Source organism: Vanessa cardui, chromosome 22 (assembly GCF_905220365.1).
Source record: "Vanessa cardui chromosome 22, ilVanCard2.1, whole genome shotgun sequence".
Taxonomy (NCBI): Eukaryota; Metazoa; Arthropoda; class Insecta; order Lepidoptera; family Nymphalidae; genus Vanessa; species Vanessa cardui.
The window spans coordinates 3,104,282-3,128,183 of NC_061144.1; the positions used below are offsets into that span (position 1 = coordinate 3,104,282).

A 23,902-nucleotide genomic window follows, 5' to 3' on the forward strand; every position below is an offset into this window, starting at 1 on the left:
CAGTTTAATCAGTGCTGAAATTCCAAGTCCGATTGCAGATCCTGAGTTATACGACATTGTTAAATCTCATATGATACATGGTCCATGTGGTGTATTTAACGGAAATTCTCCTTGCATGCAAGACGGTCGTTGCACTAAAAGATATCCAAAAGCCTTAGTGGATGAAACTGTAACAGGACATGATGGATACCCATTATATCGTCGCCGTTCAAGAGATACTGGTGGTTTCACTGTTGAAAAGCGAGTATCTGGACAACAGGTTATTTTAGACAATAGGTGGGTCGTTCCGTATTCTCCTGTGTTGTCCAGAGCATTTCAAGCTCACATAAATGTTGAAATGTGTAATAGTGTAGAGTCAATAAAATATATTTGTAAGTACATTAATAAGGGCAGTGACCAAGCTACATTTGCTTTGAGAAATGAACATGATGAAGTTACAAGATATCAGTCAGGCAGATATATAAGTTCTTCAGAAGCTGTGTGGCGGATCTTAAGTTTCAACATTCATGAAAGATTTCCACCTGTGACTCATCTGGATGTTCATCTTGAAGGTGGTCAACGTATATATTTCAACGCCGAAAATGTCACAGAACGGTTAGAGAACCCTAGACAAACAACTTTATTAGCATTCTTTCGACTTTGCCAAACTGATAATTTTGCAAAATCTCTTTTATATGAGGAAGTTCTATCGTATTATACCTACGATAAGCAACGAGGTGTCTTTAATCGAAGACGCCGTGGCAGGCCTGTAGATGGTGAGTCAGGTATTTTCAAAGAACATGTTCTTGGCAGAGTATACGCCGTTCATCCTAACAACGCTGAGTGTTTCTATTTGCGATTATTATTACATACTGTGCGAGGACCAACCTCATTTATAGATTTGAGAAAAGTAGACGATGTTGTTTTTCCCACTTATCATGCAGCTTGCCAAGCGCGTCATTTGCTAGAAAATGATCAGCATTGGGATGACGCTTTAGCAGAATCCTGTGTTAGTGATAATCCAAGACGGTTACGTAATTTATTTGTAACATTACTCACATTTTGTAATTTGTCAGATGCTGTACAATTATGGGAAAAATATAAAAACAAATTTTCAGAAGACTTTCTTAGAAATATATCTAACAACGATGAAGGCACAACTAATGATAATTTCCGTGATCTTGCCATAAATCAGTGCTTATTAGCTCTTCAGGATGAGTTAACAGCAGTTGGCGGTAAATCACTATGTGAATATGGTTTGCCAACACCAACCTCAGTCGGAGAAGTAACTAATAGGGAATATTCCGCAGAGATTAGCTACAACTTAATGGAACTGCTGACAACATTAGAAAACGGTATCCCAATAATGACTGCAGAACAACGTTCAGTTTATGATCGCGTGTGCAGAAGTGTCCAAAATAATTTGGGAACAATATGGTTTTTAGATGCACCTGGAGGAACTGGAAAGACCTTTTTGACTAAATTAATATTGGCTTATGTTCGAAATCAACGTAAAATAGCTCTTGCCGTAGCTTCATCCGGGATAGCTGCAACATTGCTACCAGGAGGTAAAACGGCTCACACAATGTTCAAAATACCAATTGATTTAGATTGCACGGTAAGTCCAACCTGTAGTATTTCAAGAAATAGTGACAAAGCTAAGGTATTACGCGAGTGTAATATAATCATATGGGATGAATGTACGATGGCCCATCGAAAAGCAGTAGAAGCAGTAGATAGAACTTTAAGGGATATAAGACAAAATGATCGACCAATGGGCGGTATCACGGTTTTATTTTGTGGTGATTTCCGACAAACCTTACCGGTAATACCACGGGGAACCCGAGCTGATGAGGTTAGGGCTTGCCTGAAAAGCTCTTATTTGTGGCATGATATACAGTCGGTGCATTTGACTATAAACATGCGAGTGAGAACTGGAGATAACCCGGATGATAGTCAATTTTCTGATACATTATTAAAGATTGGTGAAGGTACCTATCCACAACTACACCAAGGAAAACTTATTCTGACGCCTGAATTATGTTGTATAGTGCAATCTCAATCACATCTTATATCGTCAGTTTACGGTGCCGTAACAAATATATTGAATAGGGACAATTCTTGGCTATGCGAAAGATCTATTTTAACTCCTCGCAATGATCAGGCAACTGAGATTAATAACAAAATACTGTCGAACATACAGGGGGAAAGCAAAGTTTATAGATCAATAAATAGAATGGTCGATGAACAAGAAACTATTAATTACCCGATAGAATTTTTAAATTCTTTAAATATGCCCGGACTTCCTTCTCACGAAATTTGTTTAAAAATTGGCATTCCGATTATTCTACTCCGAAATTTAAGACCACCAAAACTTTGCAATGGAACTCGACTAAAAGTAACCCAGTTGCAACAAAATATAATCGAGGCTCAAATTTTAACAGGTTGCGGTGCAGGAGAAACCGTCTTTATTCCCAGAATACCCTTAATACCAAATAATTTTCCATTCCAATTTAAAAGGACGCAATTCCCAGTTTCGGTGTGTTATGCAATGACAATTAATAAGGCTCAAGGGCAGACTTTTCATGTTGCCGGAGTAGATCTCGGTGTCAGTTGTTTCTCTCATGGTCAGTTATACGTTGCTCTTTCCCGTGTTAGCAGTTCTAGAAATCTTTATGTTCACGTGCCGGACGGGTCAACTTTCAATATAGTTTACCCGGAAGCTTTGCGCTAAAGTATTTTGGTTCTACAGGTACTTAAGCCCCATGTGAACGTGATGAAAATAATATTACCAATACATTTTAATTTAATAACACACAAGGAGTTACACGTTGACGAAGTCACAGGCACAGCTATCTATACTTTTCTGCCGGAAGTCACTATTCCACGCGGACGAAGTCGCGGGCAAAAGCTAGTATTTAATATAATTTTTCGACCAATACTCGTTAAGTAGTAATATATTTACAAATAATTAACAAGTCTGGACATGTTTAACATTTTTTTAGTAATTTAACGTTCAATGTGGTATCTGTTAGTTAGGATTTTCTGGAAAAGTCGTTAATTTAATCATAATCAAAATAAACTTTATTCAAGTAGGCTTTTATAAGCACTTTTGAATCGTCATTTAACAATTCAGTGAAGCTACCACATGTTCGGAAAATAGATTCTACCGAGAAGAACCGTCAAGAAACTCAGTAGTTACTCTTTTTCAACATTTAAAAAATACAATCATATTAGTTAAATACAGTTATATACGTATGTAATGTATCCTGCCTTGAAGTCAAATGGTATAATAATTCCAAGCTTTTTTATCATCTACAAAATCTCGTACGAATAACATGCGTTTTTTACCAATTTATTTTTTATAACGATTTCAATGTTTAACGATGTTACAGGCACCAAATGATTTTTATTCACTATATTATTATTAGAAGAAATAATGGCCTAGTAAATATTAAGTGATTTTGAGTATTGCAGCATAAATCCTTATCCAATTAAGTACCTCAAATACACTGTGCATTTATTATAGATTAATATGGCCATATACGGAACGTAATTGAAACGTATTATACATATTTTAGGGTATATTACAGATTAAAAACGCAGAGGCATAGTTGTTTGTATTGTCCTATGACAAAGAATCTGTAAACGGTGTAGATATATAAACATTCTGTAGTTTATTTAGAATCAACATTATAAATCCAAATACTCTTTAAATGTTGTTAAGACGTAATTCCAATTTCAGAGAAGAAATAACATCAACGATAGATAAGTCCCCCGTGACAGTGATCGTGGGGGCGGCGGGGTGCGGTAAGTCGACGCGCGCGCCCGCAGCGATACTACGTCACTGCGGCGTCGACACTGCCGCCATAGTGTCGGAGCCGCGCCGTGTCGCCGCGATTGGCTTGGCCCAGAGGGTCGCCGATGAACTAGGAGAGCAAGTAAGATGGACTATACTAGCGGCAAGATACGAAGGCCGTTTTGACACATTAAAAAAGTGATGTGAAATGTAAATTTATTATCGATATAATATATTCAAATCTTTGTTTTTTTGCAAGTAATTTATTTCAAGTTTTTGTTGCAAGTAGTATCCGATTAAAAAGGTTTAAGAAAAAAATATATAAAATAAGTTTAAGTAATATATTTAAACGAAATCAATTTAAATCAAAAATTGGAATTAGAATGAATAACTTTATAAACACTTTACATACAAGAAATAAATTGATACAAAAAAAAACACTAGTGGCTATATTTTATCGGAGTCGTCCATACTGCTGCTTTCACTCTCACTGCTATCGTCACATTAATTATAAGTTTTTTTTTTCTAAAATATTATCTATTTTCACATTTATTTCATAAAAAAAGTTATCTTCGCGGTACCCTAATATTTTTAGTTTAGAAATCACATACAATAAATTTTATGACTAACTGCACGTCACTATTGACAATAAAGAACAATAATTTGCTCCTTTGATGTAATTATTTATTAAATACGAAACTTCATGAGCGGGCAAACGTCAAAACGGCCATCATAGCGTGCCGCTACTATAATAGGCTATTTGACAATGCGAAAAATAAATTGTGAATTATTGTAATCAGTGTATATTATGAGTTTAAAAATGGTTATTTACTAACGAAAGTTGAAAATAATACTTAATTCATTCGAAAATCAATAAATAAAAATGCATTTTTTCAAACGGTTGTCACGTGACACAAAACGCTCCTGATTGGCCGGGCTTATGATGAAGTCACTTTGTTGTAAACCTTGCTTTTCTACTATATGTACCACAGATTGAAATACAGGAAAGTGACGTCGCCGACCCCATTGCATATGCCGCCGACCCCATATTGTCCAAGTAGCGTTTTTGCGCGCTATTTAAATATGGAATTTTTAATATGATATTTTTCGGCAAATATGTATTAGAGATAAAAAACACAACTTTTACTGGGTTCCTTAACTTCTACTAAATAATATAAAATGGATTTGAAAAACCAGTCAAATAGCCTATTGTAACTCACGGTTGTTTTTAATTATAAAGATTTAAAATCCCTACATATTATAAATCATAGTCCCCCGGGCCATATTTATCTGTATGTTCGCGATAAACTACTGAACGGATTTTCATAGATAGATTCGTAAGGAAGATTTAAGAAGAAGAAAGAGAACGACAATTGTAAAACGTGTCGGAAAAAAGTAAAAAAAATATATAAATAAAAGGTAAAAAAAAACTTATGTCAAAATTAAAAACGTAACTATTTTTTTTCTTTTGTTCCTTCTTTCCAGGTCGGTGAATCCATCGGGTACCAAGTGCGACTCCATTCCAAGTTACCGAGGCCCCCAGGTGGGGCGATACTTTATTGTACGTCTGGAGTCTTATTACGGAGGTTACAATTGAATCCAGGTAAGTGTGAATGTTGTTGGCTTGATAAACACAGTTAATCATTTATTTTTCAGAAGAAATAAGGAAGGTTTGGGACTGAGAAATCGGATTGCTTTTTTTAATTCAATTAATAGGATTACTTATGAAATCAAAATCAAAATATACTTCATTCAATTATTACGAGCCTACTTAAATAAATGATAAATTACTGTATTTTTTAAATGATGAAAAAGACTAACTACTGAGTTTCTTGCCGGTTGTTCTCGGTAGAATCTACTTTCCGAACCAGTGGTAACTTCACTCAATTGTTTAATGACGATTCAAAAGTGCTTGTAAAAGTCTACTTGAATAAAGTTTATTTTGATTTAAAATAATATTTTGATCAAATTGACGGTACCTTATCATGCAGTCCGCCAAAAGTCCTATCAACAAGAAATTGTCATGCTGACGGTACTTCTCTATTTCAGGTCTGGAAGGTTGTTCTCACGTCTTCATCGACGAAGCTCACGAAAGAGATGTGAACACAGACGTAACTCTTCTACTGTTGAAGCGAGCGTTGAAAATTAATCCAAAATTGAAGATTATTGTCATGAGCGCTACTTTGGATACTGCTGTTTTCACTAAGTAGGTTATATATTTTTCTTATCTTTTTTTTATTTGATTTTTCTATGTAATCTACATGTATACATACAATGATGTTCTAGTAAACAGATATGTTATTAACGCGTAAAAAGTGAAGACTAGAAAACGTCCTAATTGGAACGTTTCTCTTTAGTCGTTTTCATGATAATTGTGCCAGTAATACGTTATAATACATCATAATTATGTAGTTATACGTTTTGCGTAATTAAAACATCTAGTTGTCCTTTTAACTTATTGTTTTTATCAAACTATCCTTTTTACTTCTAACGAAATGTAAAATAAACGGTCCCCGGCGCGGCACACTTTTTTCTGTTGTTTAGTATGGGTATAACATATCTGTTTATTAGAATATCAATAATTGTACATATATATTATAAATGTGAAAGAAACTCGCTCTTTCACGACCAAATTATTGAACCGAATTTGATGAAGTTTGATGTAAAGCAAGCTTGAACTCTAGGGCAACAACTAGCTGTGGCATAAGAATAAAAGTATTGTACGACACAATTTAGATGTCGCATCGGCAAAATTCGTAAAACCGATCACATACGAATTGAGTACGCTATCCCAAATTATCAATATTTATTTTCTCACACGAATATGATCTTTGCACAAACGTAATAACTTGTAATATCATATGAACTAATATATTCGTCAATTTGACGCGTCGATTTACATGCACTTGCTTTCTCTGACGCGTGACTCTATAGCGACGAATAGCGTCGAAAGGCGCGATAGGGAGCTATTTCTATTGGTTGTGTAAATCGGCACTAATCGGTTTTATTTTCATTCCATTGCATTTTCCGATGCTACATCTAATTTGTGTCATACTATAACTGAATATTCTACTGAGTTAAGGAGGCTAGTCCTCTTTGTTTTAAGAGCTTATTCCTTAAGATATTAATTATTATAAACACAATTTAAGTGTATGAAAAGTCAGTGGATTTTTGTTCTAAATAGAAACCACTTTTAAAATATATATATATATATATATATATATATATATATATATATATATATATATATATATATATATATATATATAAAGTTCCTGTATTGAAATGTATAGAGGAATCTATAAATGCTTTCATGCAATCCACAACAGCTATGTTTTAAGTTAACTGTCAAAAATTAATTACTAAATTGACGGGTTAACTACTAATTTTCTCTTGTGGTTCTTCTCTATAGAATCTACGTCTGAACTGAGTTTAAATTTAACTAATCTTGTACAATGACAATTTTTTTTTTATTTATCATTGATTTATTATAAGTTGTGTTTTTTCTGTATAATTCTAGTTATTTCAACGATTGTCCAATTATAGAAGTGCCAGGGAAAACGTATCCAGTGGAAATATCAAACTTGGAAGATATACAGAAGAAATTCAATTTAAATCTTTCCTGGACTCACGAGAATTGTACGAAGCCTGATGGAAAACCGCAAATCGACTGTGTAGAGGTGAACTAAATTTTATACTTTTACTACGACACTTGCATAGATAATAAATAACAAAAACAAGGAATTTTCTTTTTTTATGGTATAGGTTGTTGGACGACCATATGGGCCACCTGATTGTAAGTGGTCACCATCACCCATAGACAATGACGCTGTAAGAAATATTAACTATCCCTTTCATCGTCAATGTGCCACCAACCTTGGGAACTAAGATGTTATGTCCCTTGTGCCTGTAGTTACACTGGCTCACTCACCCTTCAAACCGGAACACAACAATACTGAGTACTGTTATTTGGCGGTAGAATAACTGATGAGTGGGTGGTACCTACCCAGACGGGCTTGCACAAAGCCCTACCACCAAGAAATATAATATGATAATACTTTAATTTTCAAGATTTTTAGTAATAATTTATTTATATATTGAATAGTTACACCATGTTATGATTTTGATTTGTCAAATTTAAGGTAAAAAGTTTATAATAATTATTATTTGCTGCCTAACGTATGATGACCATGACGTCATTAAAACGCGAGTAACACGTACTATTAATAAATTAAATATTACATTTTACAGATAGTCGATGTAATAAATGCAGTTGATAAAACTCAGTCAGAAGGTGCCATTCTAGTGTTCCTACCTGGATGGGCAGAAATAAAACAAACGAAACAATTGTTAGATAATTTATACAACAACTCGCCATTACACATGGTGTTGCCAGTGCATTCCAGGTAAGTTAATAATTTACAATGTTACATAAAAACTCTTTAAGTAATTTAAAATTTACTAGTCAGGTTCTAATTATTGATACTAAGGATATATTTTTTTTTGTTTAATTTTAAGTTTCGACATTAACTTTCAAAGTATCGTTGCGTTATACGTTTGAATGACACGTTTCTCTTGCAAAATTATTTTACTTGTATATATCTATTTTCTTATAAAAATGTCTCAAATCCGAGTTTTTACGACTGATGTTTTATATCTGCCATATAATTTTTATTATTAATGTCATTCGTATTTTTACAATTGACTACAAAATAAGAAGTTAATTAATGTAATTGTCTTTTTAGTGCTTTTTTTTATTAGAACTTCGACATATTTCTCATTGTACGATGAAGATTTTTACTTAATCAAAAGCCCTTAAACTAAAACAATCATAAATGAACAAAAATATATCTAAGTATAAATACATACTATACTACAACTATTCTCCATATAAACTTTTTCTGATTCTACAACAGATTATCAACATCGGACCAAACGAAAATGTTCGCTAAGCCGGCGCCGGGCGTCCGGAAGATCGTACTGGCGACGAATATTGCCGAAACATCTATCACCATACCGGACGTCGTGCACGTCATAGACAGCGGCGCGCACAAAGAGAATCGCATCAAGGAAGGCACGGGTACCGTCAACAACAACAGCCTGTAAATTCCCACTGCTGGGCTAAAGGCCTCCTCTCCCTTTGAGGAGAAGGTTTGGAACATATTCCACCACGCTGTCCCACTGCGGGTTGGTGGAATGCACATGTGGCAGAATTTCTATGAAATTTGTCACATGCAGGTTTCCTCACGATGTTTTCCTTCACCGCTGAGCACGAGATGAATTATAAAGACAAATTAAGCACATGAAACAGCGGTGCTTGCCTGGGTTTGAACCCGCAATCATCGGTTAAGATGCATGCGTTCTAACCACTAGGCCATCTCGACTATACCGTCAACAAAAAAATATTATTTACAAGTTCAATTCTTAGTTTAATGGCTTTTAGTTGTGTCAGCAGGGCACAGATTATTTTGCCAATGTCACGTAGGATGGAGAAGACACGAATGAGATTGATCGGTACGTTTGAGACACTAAACTCAATTGAATTTTAAAGTCAAGAATAGTTGTATTAATTTCCTTGTTAATCCTTAACCTAGAACAACACAAACTTTAAGAGTTAATAATAAGATAGTTAAAAAATAGTTGTTAGTATTCTAAACTATTTATGTAATAAAATATGAAAAATTCGACTATTCACAACTTAATTTTATTAAATTTGATATATTTACATAAGATTGAACTAAATGGACTAAACACAAACGTCAACAAACATTCAACCGCTTGCGTTTTGGGTGTTTGTTGTCATGTTTTAGGCAAAAAAAGTGGCTAATGTCTTTCATTAGAGTTTTAATTCGCTTCACTCAAAATTTCATCAAATTCGGTTGGTTGGTTGTGAAAGACAGAGTTACTTTTATATTTATGATTTTAGTATAGATTACATTTAGGATTCAGATGTGTGAATTGAAAAAAAAAACAGAAACAGTTTAATTACACTAATTCATTAAAATTGCAACCACTAAAGAGCGAGAAGCTTCAAAGTCTTTGTGTCTATATGTCGTTTGCTGTTGACCCTACTGGTCTTTACAATGTAACCGTAATAGACTCAGTCTTGAAGTTTTAGCACTCGCTCTGTTAGCGTATTCTTATGGGACTCAGTCGGTGAGGTGGGGAGTGTGTTTGCTCGTAGCAATGTTTTTATTGACGTCATGATGACGTCACTAATATGGGATCTAGAAGTCTTTGAAACTTATTCCGGAGTACACAGCGTTACATAGATAATAATTAATTAGTGAAAAGATTATTACAATAATAATAAGGTAGAACTGTAAGTTTAACGACCTCCATGGTCGAGTGGTGTGTACACCGGTTTTCATGGGTACGCAACTCCGAGGTCCCGGGTTCAATTCCCGGCCGAGTCAATGTAGATCATTAGTTTTCTATGTTGTCTTGGGTCTGGGTGTTTGTGGTACCATTACTTCTGATTTCCATAACACAAGTGTTTCAGCTACTTACATTGGGATCAGAGTAATGTATGTGATGTTGTCTCATATTTAAAATTTTATATTTAAGTGTGTGTGTGTGTGTGTGTGTGTGCGCAGGCGCGGCGAGCCTGGAGTCTGTGTGGGTGTCGCGTGCGGGCGCCGCGCAGCGCGCCGGACGAGCGGGCCGCGTACGCGCAGGTCAGACCGCACCCTTATTTTATATACTCTTATAATTTTTTTTTTTTTATGGTATAGGTTGGCGGACGAGCATATGGGCCACCTGATGGTAAGTGGTCACCATCACCCATAGACAATGACGCTGTAAGAATTATTAACTATTCCTTATATCGTCAATGCGCCGCCAACCTTGAGAACTAAGATGTTATGTCCCTTGTGCCTGTAGTTACACTGGCTCACTCACCCTTCAGACCGGAACACAACAATACTGAGTACTGTTGTTTGGCGGTAGAATAACTGACGAGTGGGTGGTACCTACCCAGACGGGCTTGCACAAAGCCCTACCACCAAGACACAATTCACTCCATCATGACGCTATGTGGTAATCCACTGGGATATGTACCAACATTGGATATTCTAACCACCAAAAACCAAAAATATTTTATTCCAGTAGGCTTTTACGAGCACTTTTAAATCATTTAACAACTATATTAAGTGAAGTTACTACCGTTTTTCACTCGATCATGACGCTATGTGGTAGTCCACTGGGATATATACCAACATTGGATATTCTAACCACCAAAAACCAAAAATACTTTATTCCAGTAGGCTTTATTTTTTCAAGCACTTTTGAATCATTTAACAACTATATTTGAAGTTACTACCGTTTCGGTAAGTAGTTCGGTAGTAACTCTTTTTCAACATTTAAAATTACAGTCCTGTTAGTTAATTATAATTATGTATGTAATATATCTTGCCTGGAAGTCAACAGGTATTGATTTCTCGCTTTTTTATTATCTGTATAATGATTTGAATTTATGAAACGGTAAAGTTAAAAATGTCTATACAGCAGCAGTACTCAGTATTGTTGTGTTCCAATTTAAAGGGCCAGTGAGCCAGTGTAACTGCAATCAGAAAGACATAATAATTCAGTTCCCAATGTAGCTTATTAAAATTACTTACCTACAGTACCCAAATATCTATTAATGTTGGTACCATTCTTCATCGTAGTCCAACTTTTTTTTGAAAAATATTAAAATTATTAAATAATAGTATTGTAATATAAAACGTTATCAATTAATAGTAATATCCTAAACAGGTCACTGCTACAGAATGTACACAAAAGACAAAGAGGAGGAACTCATTCCACACACGACTCCTGAGATTCTAAGGTATGTAGAACAACAACAAACAACAACAACAGCCTGTAAATTCCCACTGCTGGGCTAAAGGCCTCCTCTCCCTTTGAGGAGAAGGTTTGGAACATATTCCACCACGCTGTTCCAATCCACACATGTGGCAGAATTTCTATGAAATTTGTCATATGCAGGTTTCCTCACGGTGTTTTTCTTCACCGCTGAGCACGAGATGAATTATAAAGATAAATTAAGCACATGAATCAGCGGTGCTTGCCTGGGTTTGAACCCGCAATCATCGGTTAAGATGAACGCGTTCTAACCACTGGGCCATCTCGACTCTGTCCATGTAGAACACGTTAACAATATTATACAGGGTTATTGGTAAGTCGACGTATATCCGTTAGGAGGTGATAGGGGTGACTATTTGCAGCATCCTTTCTGGTGATTTTATATCGATTTATTTGAAATAATTTCCTTCTTTTTATACATTTTTGGAAAGCTAAGAAAACGGTTATGTTTTTAAAATAATCTGCAGGCCAAGTTTCATAGTTTTTTTTTAGATTTTGAGGCATTTTTGAGGAAAAAAAATCAATAAAATATTGAAATAAATTCGTTTTCCGCCTCGCATTTTTAAATTTGAACCGATAATTATTGTTTAAATATTGACGAATAGCCAGTGTTTAATCGTTTTTATAAAACAAAAGAAAAAAGTAGATTTTAATTGAAACTTTTTTGTAATAAATTTTTGAAGTTGCATTTTTGACAATTTTTTAAAAATAACTAAAAAAACATGAGAACTCAAAAATGGTTCACTTTTGGATTATGCATATGGGGGTTAAAATTATTGCAAATAGTCACCCCTATCCCCTCCTAACGGATATACGTCGAGTTACCAATAACCCTGTATATGTCGGAGAAACATCACTCTTGTTGACATCGTTGTCAATGGTTACGGGCTTCATGAGTGTCATTGGGGTAAAACAAGCCCGAATCACAGCTATCACCTTTTTATAGCATTTTAAATAATACAAAATCAAGAAATTAATACTTTATTTATTTAATGTCGTCTTAGATTTTCGCGATTATTACGCATTGAAAAAGCGTTGGTCACGGGTAGGCTAGTAATCTGTAAAGTGCTCGAAACATCGGGATGATAAAAATAATTAATATACCCGATTTAAATCCGTTAAAACTAGTTTTACTTTATTTATTTTTATTTTTCGTTTTTGTATTTTATTAATTTTATTTTACTTTTTATTTTTCTGTGTCTTTCTATATTTTTATTTGTGTTGTACAATAAAGTATATTTCATTCATTCATCCATTCATTCGCTTTATCGAGTAACAAGACCGAGCATGATCTGTCCCTTTTTTCTAATCAAACAAATGATACGGCCAAAATGATACGGCCAATAACAAATGATATTCAAAGTTGTCCATACATCTGTCTCAACCTCTGTCAACTAGATGGCGCCTCGAGCCCGCTGAGGCAAATGCTTCGCTCTGATTGGTCGTTACAAGAAATACAATATTCATAACTTTTATAATATGTACAAATCAAATATAATTCATAATAATTAATGTAAACAAATAATATTGTTTGTTATAAACATCAACCAACCCGACTCATGTCTTTTTCCGACATATAAATGTAATAATAATTTTGTACGTTTCTTAAAATTTATGCTTTTAACCAATTATGATGAAATTTTGCACACTCATCAAAAACAAGGAACAGAAAATATATAGAATATCTAACACCAGTTCCTCAAACATATATAATAATATATCATTTGAAATAGTATATGTACCACTTACTTATGTGGATATAATAGCTATTGTTAATAAATAATTCTAGAAATTTCCATCCCCAGGATACCGTTAGAACAAACAGTACTGGATTGTAAGTCTTACGCCCAAGACGATAAGGTTGAGAATTTCCTGTCGCAACTGCCGGAGCCGCCGAGCAAGCAAGCTATACAGTTCGCCGTCAACGATCTCATAGAACTTGGTAATTATATGTCTTGTATTTTGCTTGATATTTTTTCTAACTATAAGGAATCCAGATACCCAAAAGCAGAAATATAAACAAATATTCTTTACTTATATCAGACTATGTTACAGTTATATTACATGTCAGTAACATCCTGTAAATTGTCCACTGCTGGGCTAAGGCATTATTTCCCTTTGAGGTTGAAGGTTTAGAATAAATTCCACCACGCTGTTCCAATGAGAGTTGGTGGAATTCACATGTGGTAGAATTTTCAAAATTACACATATGCAGGATTCCTCGCGATGTTTTTTTACACCGCCGAGCATGAGATTTATGCACCCGCAATTATCGGTTAAGATGCTCGCCTTCCAACTATGGCTATGTTGATTCTATTACAGTATTCACTACAAACAGTTATGATTAATACGTATGCTTTAAATTTACAGCTGTCAACATTCAAAACGTCAAAATATCTTTAACGTTTCCATAATTAACGTTATGGGTTCCCATTATTTCCAGGTGCCCTAACGCCATTGGAACAGATGACCCGTTTAGGGTCGTTGTTGTCGGGTATGGCCTTACACCCGCGTTTGGCTCGTTGCGTGCTCAATAGCGCCGTGCTGGGCGGGGCCGTGCCCGTAGCCAATATCGCCACGCACTGCTCTGATAACGTCGACCTGTTTAGGAATTCGCCCGAGAGACGAGAGGGTACGGAAATATATGTTGTTATTCTAGAATCCTCGAAGTTTTCAAGAAGTTTCCAGAATCCTCCTTATAATTTGTAATATGGCAGAGAAGCAAGAGGGACATAACATAAAGGTTACCAAAATCCGTGTCAATGCCGTTAATGTTTACATTAAGAATTATAAACATAAATATTTTTTAGGCACGTGAAAATGTACTGGTGCTTGATGCAATTCTAAACGTCAGTGTTTTTTTATGGTATATGTTGATGAACGGGCATATGGGCCACCTGATGGTAAGTGGTCACCACCGCCCATAGATACACCATCAACCTTGTCAACTAATGTTATGTCCCTTGTGCCTGTAGTTACACTGACTCACTCACCCTTCAACGTAACAATACTGAGTTCTGTTTTTTGGTGGTAGAATATCTGATGATTGTGTGTACCCAGACGGACTTACACAGAGCCCTGCCCCCGAGTTTGATAGAGCTTTGTGTCTCTAATCCTTGTGAAATATATATTAGATTACCAACATAAGCGGAGACGTCATTATGACGTCACATTATATAGACTCTACTTCCCTTTTGTTTGCATCAAAAAATGCCGATGATACAACAGATAAATATAAAACAATTAACTTTCATATAATTCCTCCCATTTTCCAGAGATACGCAATATTAAACGCCAGTTCAGTAAGACCTCGGATCACGCGGCGCTGCACTGGATACAAGATGAATTTGAGCAGATGTTAGAGGAGAAGGATTGGGATGCTGTGGATCGCTGGTGCGAGAAGTATGGACTTCGGAAGGACAGACTTAATTACGTGAAATGTGAGTGAATATACTTCTTCCAATTCAGAGTAGATACCACACGGATCAATATCGGTGTTGACATCCGATTTGAGGTATCGCCCTGTCTTTGTTCAACTTAACATTGTTCTATATGTGAGAAAGAGATGGAACGGTTATAATATCGAAATCGTAACATTCGCTTCATCTCTTTCTCACATATAGGTCTAATTTTAAGTTAAAGAGAGATGGGGCTAATATTTCATGAATTTAATGTTATTGTTCTTTAAATGCGTTAACGATATCCGATGTCATCGGATTTTAGATTACTTTCGATATATCAGACACATGTCTACTCTCTTGACAGTTAGCAATGGTGAGTGAGCCAGTGTAAATAAAGGGCACAATTGACACTCTAGGAATAATTGGATCAAATTTCCATTCCGGAATGGCGTAAATATATATGTATAAATAAAGAAGACCGTATGTCTGATAAGAATGTATAGTACGACAGAAATTAGATGTAGCATCGGAAAATGGAACGGAATGAAAATAAAACCGATTACTGCCGATTTACACAACAAATAGAAATAGCTCCCTATCGCGCCATTCGACGCTATTCGTCGCTATAGATTCTCGCGTCAGTGAAAGCAAGTGCATGTAAATCGACGTGTCGAATTGACGAATGTATTAGGTCATATGATATTACAAGTTATTACATTTGTGCAAAGATCATATTCGCATGAGAAATAAATTTTGATAATTTGGGATAGCGTACTCAATTCGGATGCGATCGGTTTTACGAATTTTGCCGATGCGACATCTAAGTTGTGTCGTACTATATGTAATTTTATACGAAACAGAAAACTACAATTTATATTATCTGTGGGACTATAATTAATATTAATTTCGGTCTAGAGTATTATCAATAACGTAAATAGTACATACTGCTCATGCTAGGTTGACAAGGCTTTTGTTAAAAATAAAATTTAGATGATGCTCCAGCTAGATAAGAATAATAATAAGATTATTAAAAGTGCGATCTTCGTATAATCAAGCGGTTATATAACTTAGATAAGGAAGAAATTTATTTAATAAAGTCCACCAAGTAAAACTATTATTGAATAATGCAACAAAAATTATATATTCATAATTTAAGAAATGTTGTATAATCTGTTATGTACATGTATAAAATATGCCACTGATGACCTCATTTATCCTTTCCCTTGTTACAAATAACCAATAAACTTAATATAATACCTTGTTTATCTTCCAGCGATATCAAACCTTCACTTAGAGCATTTATTCAAATCTGGAATAGTCGAGCGCACGATGGAGGTTTCGGAGCTAAATCGCTTTTCCGATATAGACGAACTCACGTCCGCCATATTGCTATCCGGTTCAAACTCGTTATTGGTTACAAGGAAACACGTCAAAACGAAGGGCAAGCTGATGACTGGCGTCGGTGTATTTACAAGGTATGATTTATTTATTTATATAAATTCATATTACTGAAAAAAGATAGACAGAGAAAATATACTGTCAGAAAGAGAAAACAACAATGCATTGAATACTTGATGATGAAAAAAGGTTTTAATCTGTATTCTATAAGTAGTTTAATACAAAGTCTTACTGATTATGGCATATGTAAATGAATAAAACTACCTTAACATTTTTAAACCCTTGTCATAACAAAGAATTGTTAATATATAGATTTGTTGGATTTTTTTTATTGTTATTTATTTATTTAATAACAAAAAAAATATTACAAATACAATCAAAATAAAAACCTTTTGACACGACCAAACCGCTGGACCGAATTTGATTAAATTTTGTGTGAAGCAAACTTTAAATCGAAAATTTTTAGCCTAATACATTACAACCAACACCCTAAAACGCAAACGACGCCGTGCGAGACTTCTAGTTAAATATAAAGCTATCACCTCCTTAGCTATTATTAATTTTAATTGATAAAATTACTATATACCAAATTATGATATTAAAATAATCGATGTAATATAATACTTTACTCTTTATTTCACAGTAAAGGCGAAAGGGCTCACATCGGAAGCGAAAGTGTCAACTACGGTATAAAAAAGAGCAAACTCAACACCCAACTTCTAACCTACTTTGGTGGTTACCATTCGACGGAACGACGAGCTTTGGTCGTTTATAGAACATCTTTGATATCGCCTCATGCGGTCTTGCTGTTTTCTACGGGCGATATAAAGCAAGAAGTTTTGGTATGTATATCTGAGTCAGTTTAATATATAATTTAACATTTATTCGACTGGCAACGTTTACTTGGTGGTAGGGCTTTGTGGGTAGGTACCACGCACTCATCAGTTATTCTACCGCCAAATAAAAGTACTCAGTACTGTTGTGTTCCGGTTTGGATGGTGAGTGAGCCAGTGTAACTACAACACAAGGGACATAACATCCTAGTTCCCAAGGTTGGTGGCACATTGACGATGTAAGGAATAGTTAATATTTCTTACAGCTTCATTTTCTATGGGTGACGGTGACCACTTACCATCAGGTGGCCTATATGCTCGCTATTCCACCAAGCCGCATTGGAACAGCGTGGTGGAATATATTTCAAACCCTCTCCTTAATGGAAGAGAAGACCTTATCCCAGCAGTGGGAAATTTATGGACTGTACTTTACTTTTTTTTACTCATACAAAATATATATTAAATAACAATCAACGCCCACATGGGATGAATTAACTAGCTATTATTCCGCATAATCTCGTGGCCTTGCAACTATAGTGCGATTAGAGTTCCCTTAAAATGATATATGAATAGAATAGTTTAAATTAATCAGTGTTTTTTTTATTACAGGAAGGAAGCAATGGTGAAACAACTGAGTTGTATCACTCGAAACACAAGCTCGCAGTTCAAATGCCTACTGGGTTTGTTTTCTGTGTATATTATGAAAGACTTAGAGCGATGAATTTAGTTGTTTTTTTTTAAATAGAAGATTGGTACTTATGACGTTGTTGATATTGGCAAATCCAATACCATATAACTTCATCAAGCTTCAATCCTTCTCAAATAAAAAAGAAATATCATTCTGCCCAAAAGTATCTCAATCCTGGGCTAATGCCTCACCCATTGAGGAAAAGTTTTGGAACTTATTCCACCACACTACTCTAATGCGGCAGAATTTCATGAAATGTATACATGTTCAGGTTTCCTCACGACATTATTCTTATTCTATTTCTATATATTTTAATTATTATTAATCATTACATTGTTTATCTATTGAGATATAGCGCATTCAGTGGTGCTTACCTGGAATCGAACCCTTAATCATCGGTTTAGAAGCACGTATTCTAACCACTGATCTATCTCGGCTCTCAAAGAGAGGGAACTTAAGCCTAGCTGTAGGAAATTATGAACTGTTATTTTTATAATTTATTTTACAGTCAAGCCGAGTTAATACTGAAAGCAAGGGAAATGTTACGCACCACACTCCAATACTACATAGAACGGGATCTCAGAAACGTTGAATTTGATGATATTACTCTAACGTCGAGATTCAAGACCAGACTCGTGAAAACCCTGGGCAGAATACTAGTCGAGGCTGACAAGGAACACATACAAAATACGTCAGATGATAATAGATAAACCAAATATTTAAAAATTAAATTGTTTTTTTTTTCAATCCCTTATGGCCAGTGACATTTCGAAACAGTCAATTTTTTATGCGATAAAAATATACAAATATATTGCTTTAGCCTGATTATTTATTGCAAAACACATATATACTTTTTTCGGAGATTATGAGCGAAGGATTTTCATATATAAGTGGGAACTTCTTTTTACTAATATTGCCATATGCCAATTCTACTGTCTGTCTGTTTGTAAGTTTGTTTCTCTTTCACGGCCAAATCATTATTAAGAAAGCTTGAGCTCCAAGCCTGACACTTGACGAGTAATATCTAAATTTGTGCGATAATTAATAAGAATTGAAATAGTGTACTATAAAGTTTGTATTATAAATTTTAAAAAAAAAACTAGTATTCCGCGAACTACGCGATAAGTTCAGTGAGAATTACGATTTCCTTCCTATGTTTTGATAATATATCGACAATAGCATTAAATCACAGTAACATGATTCAATTTAAATAAAATTTAGACAATAATATAAATGTGTCGATTTTTTAAATTGATTCGATTCGGGTTCTACAGTATTGCCACTTCAAGATATAAATCAAGAATTAGAATAGAGTGCGCGCCTGGCTTCGTTGTGGTATATTACCAAATACTTGCAGTAACAAAATACCACGCAAAATGACCTAAGTCTCAAAACCCATGTACTTTGAAAGCTAAAGCAAACAATACTTCCTGAAATTACTTATCTAGAGGTTTAAAACAAATTCAAATATTTTATTTTAAGCCGTGGAGTAATACAAAAATAATAATTAAATATATATTAAAAAGCGCTGTATAAATGTCGCCTTTCAAACAATGTAGTATATTTTTTTATAATTAATTCATATTTCAAATTTTGAAAAGTAGGTAAAACTAAGTAAAAAAAAAAGTACTGACTTTCTAGCCGGCTTTTTTCCGTGGAATGTGCAATCCAAATTAATTTTGTAAAATTACGATTCAAAAGTGCTGTAGAAGAACACTTGATTATTAAATAATATTTTAACTTTTTGAGTATTACCTGTTTCGTATGCTTATTATGTGTGGTTTTATTTTTTTAATTAAAAAGCATAAACGCGTGGCCGTAATCTAAAACTTTACAATAAAGTTCGCACATTGATAAGGAAAACAGTTATGTATGATTAAATTAGTAATGGTCATTATTTTGAACGCTATTTTGTTTTATAATATTATATATGCTTGTTGTTGAATTTTTATGTGTTTTATAAAACCGATAACTATTTTACTATCGTTTAATTAAGACAGAACATAGCTTTTCTCTTGTATTTAAAATTAATATTTAGAAATCACAAGAACTATTTGAAAGCCAATATAAGATTAATCATTGGTTTTGTTCGCTAATTATAGCGACAGTTTTTTGTATACTCTTTGCGTAAGGAGTGTACGGGCATTTTTGTAGTATCCCTCAAATTTTATGAACTAATTATATATAATTATATTGTTTAATCTATAGAGGGCTCTGTTGGAACTAATTTGAAGAAATGCGCTTATTAATAACGTTCGTTTCTTTTATTAGAATTTAAAAAGAGAGATTTGTCTAACTATGTAAATCAGTCTACATACTACATAAAAAAAAAAGCTTTTTAAGCTTTTATCAACTAAAACATTGTTTTAATAAGATCTAATGAGATGTTTCATCTTATAAACATGTTGTTAATATAATATGATATTAAACATTAATTATATTTCTGGAATCAGATTTTTTACAGTTTTGTGGCTGCTACTTCTTGTTGACAACCGTATTTATGAGATACTTAACACAACTATAATATTTTATATCTTGACTCCATAAACCAACTTTGTGTCGTAACTCTGTATTTGTTATGACACTGACGTTTTACATGTCAAAAATGTCTAAAAATCTCAAATTAATGTTAGAACTTAGAAACTGAACTTTCAATTTAATCATTTCAAGTTTTCAACTGCTCATTCATAGTTCACACTGCCTTGCTTATTTCCTATTAATATAAATTATAAAACCAAACTTACACAGTTGAAATCAATGTATGACTTTGATAAACAAACAAACAGAAAAATGAGAACCGGTTTAAATTATAAATAGGGTTTTCCCAGTTGCCGATTGTTGACCGTGACGTCTGCGGACATAGTCACAGACGAAGTACATTTAAGTTAAGTCAATTTCAATTGCCCAGTCTCGCTCGTGATGCCTTTAACATGAGTTACGCGAATTAAATAACGAACATTTTAAGTAAATAAAGACAGGAAGAAATTTAATAAATTGTTTTAAAATAAAAAAAATATATCAAAATGCGTGATCCTGTAACATTGTTGTGTTTAATTTTTTTAACTCTGTGTAGTAGTCAAAAGTCCGTTGATGTGATAAATAAAAACCTTCATTCAGGTTTGACGGAAAAAATTGGAAATTTTTCCATGGAACTACTTTATTTTACGGCGGAATCGCAGCCTAAAGGTACAAATTTGATTATCTCACCGATCACAGTGTGGACTGTGCTGGCTGTGATAGCCGAGGGTGCGAGCGGCGAAACACTAAAACAAATCTGTCAGGCTTTGAGAATATTACCAAAACGGAGAGCAGCTGTGAGAAAAGAATATCAAAATATCGCTCAATGGCTCCAAGTCAATACAACCACAGTGGAACTGCAGAAGTTCAATGCTTTATTCGTCGATGGAGGAAGTTTTCCTTTAATAGATTTCCAAAATTCAGCAAAAGAATATGATACTAGAATGATAGGTGTTAATTTTACAGACTCTAATGTAACAGCACAGTTGATCAATGCAGCGATATCAACTGTGACAAAAGGTCGTATATCCAAGCTGGTAGAGAGCAGTGACTTGGATAATGCCAACTTAATTTTAATAAGTGCATTGTATTTTAAAGGACAGTGGACGGTACCATTCAATGCATCATTAACCAAACGTGAAAACTTCTATGATAGTCATGGGAATAAATTGGGTCAGGTTAATATGATGTACAATCGTCACACATACCCATTTGCCAATATTGAGTCATTACAAGCGCGTGTGATAGAGATTCCATATGGACAATATAATCGTTTGTCTATGCTTATCATGTTACCTAACACAGGTGTGTCAATAAATCAAATGTTTTATAATTTAGCAAACATCTCTTTTGATGCGGTGTTCGAAGAACTGAAAGTTTCAGTAGAAGAATATGCTGATGATGAAGTCGATTGCTTTATACCCAGATTTAAAATAGAGTCAAGTCTTACCTTAACGGATTCCCTCAAAAAAATGAATATCAGGGATTTATTTGACCAAAGAAATGCAAGATTACCGTTGATGACACGTGTACCTGTTCATGTTTCTAAAATCATACATAAGGCAGAAATAGAAGTAACGGAAGAAGGAACAACGGCATCAGCGGTAACTGGTGCGGAATTTTCTAATCGAATTGGCATTACAAGGTTTGAAGCGAACAGACCATTCTGCTACTTGATCATAGAAAAAGTGACTAATTCAATAGCATTTGGTGGTTTCTACCACACACCGTCATTGTATTAATTAAATAAAGTACATTCTAAAATTTCAAGTGAATGACCGAGCTGTGCAAAGCTGGGATTCATGTTTTGTATTCTATTGCTCGAATTAAAATGACAAAACTTTGATATAATGTTATAGCAATGTTAAAAATATTTTAATAATAATGTTAAGAATAAATGTTATGTTTATTAGTATGTGTTGAATCTCTTACTTTTAATTATTTATTTGTCTGAATAGAGAGATGCCATACTTTTGGAAAATCAGCCAATCATTGACTCATAAGCTTGGTAACTATTACAATTTAATTAATTTATATTGGAAATATTTAATAAGCATCACTAACATAATCTATGCATTCAGATACAAATATTGAAGTTACCCAAAATGTATGTATGTATCAAATGCACCCATGCATTTTTAATATGATTTTTTTTTTAAATTGTAAATGAATGCAATGAAATTATCTTAACAGATAACAAAATGTTTAATGAGTATTAATTTTTAATAATTTAAATAGATACATTTTTAAAACTTTTCCAGGTAATGTTATTTTATTACGTAAATTGTTATATAAATTCTAAACAATAAAATTGCAGCATTAAAAAGTGTATAAGGAGACAATTAATATGTGATAATGATATTATGTAATGTTTAATAGTTCATTCTTTAATTAAATGCCGCCTATACACGACAGGTCAAACTCGCAACAGCAGAATAGTTTACAAACAACTAGGTCTCTTAAGTCATTATATTCCTTAACACTCTATATATTTATAATTTTATTATTTTTTATTGTTAAAACATTAAAAAAACGAAATTATAAAAAAAATACATATTGGTTGTTTTTATTATTACTTCAGTATATACAGATAAAATTAATTAATTGGTGCTGTTGAAATAATTCGACCAAAATAAATATATTAAATAGAAAATAGATTTAACTTCATTACAATTGAATCAAAGAAAAGACAACGAATGCGTAAAGTGGTAAAATTTGATGTCTGCTGATGTATCAACAGAATTTTTATATAAACCTAAATTATAACATCTTACTAATATAACTACTATAAACAAAAGTCTCATAATCATATCCGATATATTATATACATTAGATGTTAGTATAATCATACGAATATCTAATGTACCTATACAGGCCCGCCGCTAGCTGTTTTGTCGCCCGCGTGCAATACCTATTTTGCCGCCCTTTTTTGCTGCAAAAACGCATACCACTATTCCTCCACATGAGGTGGGGGGCGGGGTGTATATCTGCTAAAAAACATGTAGGCTCACCTCTGCGGAGTTCCACTTCCTAGGGAGTTCTCAGGGTACAGAAACCCTTAACCATGGGACACTTATGGCGGGAGGAGAAGACATCCATAGCGAAGACTCCTTCTACTGGTCTTCTTCGGCGAAGCGGGTCAGCAGCACTGTTCCCACTGTCCCGTAAGATAAGAGCCTTGTTACGAGCATTAAGGGAGTCCAACCAAATAGGTGTATTTTCCGTCCAAGTACAGAATCAGCAAACAAATCCCATACCATTGCATCAAGGTGTGAGACGAGGGGACGTTATTTCCCCCAAATTGTTTACTAATTCAATGGAGGATATGTTCAAGACGCTGAACTGGAAAGGACGTGGCATCAACATCAATGGCGAATACATCTCTCACTGAAGATTTGCAGACGCTTGCTGATTCTTCTATGCG

At 34.1% G+C, this 23,902-nt stretch overlaps 2 protein-coding genes across 2 annotated transcripts in view; both read left to right on the forward strand.

Annotated features, from left to right (window-relative positions):
• Window positions 1-18,687, forward strand: part of LOC124539177 (ATP-dependent RNA helicase DHX30-like) — a 32,344-nt gene extending 13,657 nt beyond the window's left edge. Inside the window, exons 8-22 of the mRNA XM_047116475.1 lie at window positions 3,725-3,920; window positions 5,264-5,381; window positions 5,828-5,984; window positions 7,299-7,458; window positions 8,030-8,184; window positions 8,695-8,858; window positions 10,375-10,455; window positions 11,534-11,606; window positions 13,447-13,583; window positions 14,085-14,273; window positions 14,917-15,081; window positions 16,316-16,517; window positions 17,084-17,282; window positions 17,883-17,953; window positions 18,470-18,687. Of these exons, the coding sequence (XP_046972431.1) occupies window positions 3,725-3,920; window positions 5,264-5,381; window positions 5,828-5,984; window positions 7,299-7,458; window positions 8,030-8,184; window positions 8,695-8,858; window positions 10,375-10,455; window positions 11,534-11,606; window positions 13,447-13,583; window positions 14,085-14,273; window positions 14,917-15,081; window positions 16,316-16,517; window positions 17,084-17,282; window positions 17,883-17,953; window positions 18,470-18,671 (2,269 nt within the window). The 3' untranslated portion in view covers window positions 18,672-18,687. The remainder of the gene's footprint in view (window positions 1-3,724; window positions 3,921-5,263; window positions 5,382-5,827; window positions 5,985-7,298; window positions 7,459-8,029; window positions 8,185-8,694; window positions 8,859-10,374; window positions 10,456-11,533; window positions 11,607-13,446; window positions 13,584-14,084; window positions 14,274-14,916; window positions 15,082-16,315; window positions 16,518-17,083; window positions 17,283-17,882; window positions 17,954-18,469) is intronic.
• Window positions 18,688-20,586: 1,899 nt separating this feature from the next.
• Window positions 20,587-22,393, forward strand: LOC124539339 (serine protease inhibitor 77Ba-like). The gene has a single exon (XM_047116703.1). The coding sequence runs from the start codon at window positions 20,985-20,987 to the stop codon at window positions 22,218-22,220; it is 1,236 nt and encodes a 411-aa protein (XP_046972659.1). The 5' UTR covers window positions 20,587-20,984; the 3' UTR covers window positions 22,221-22,393.
• The last annotated feature ends 1,509 nt before the right edge of the window (window positions 22,394-23,902 follow it).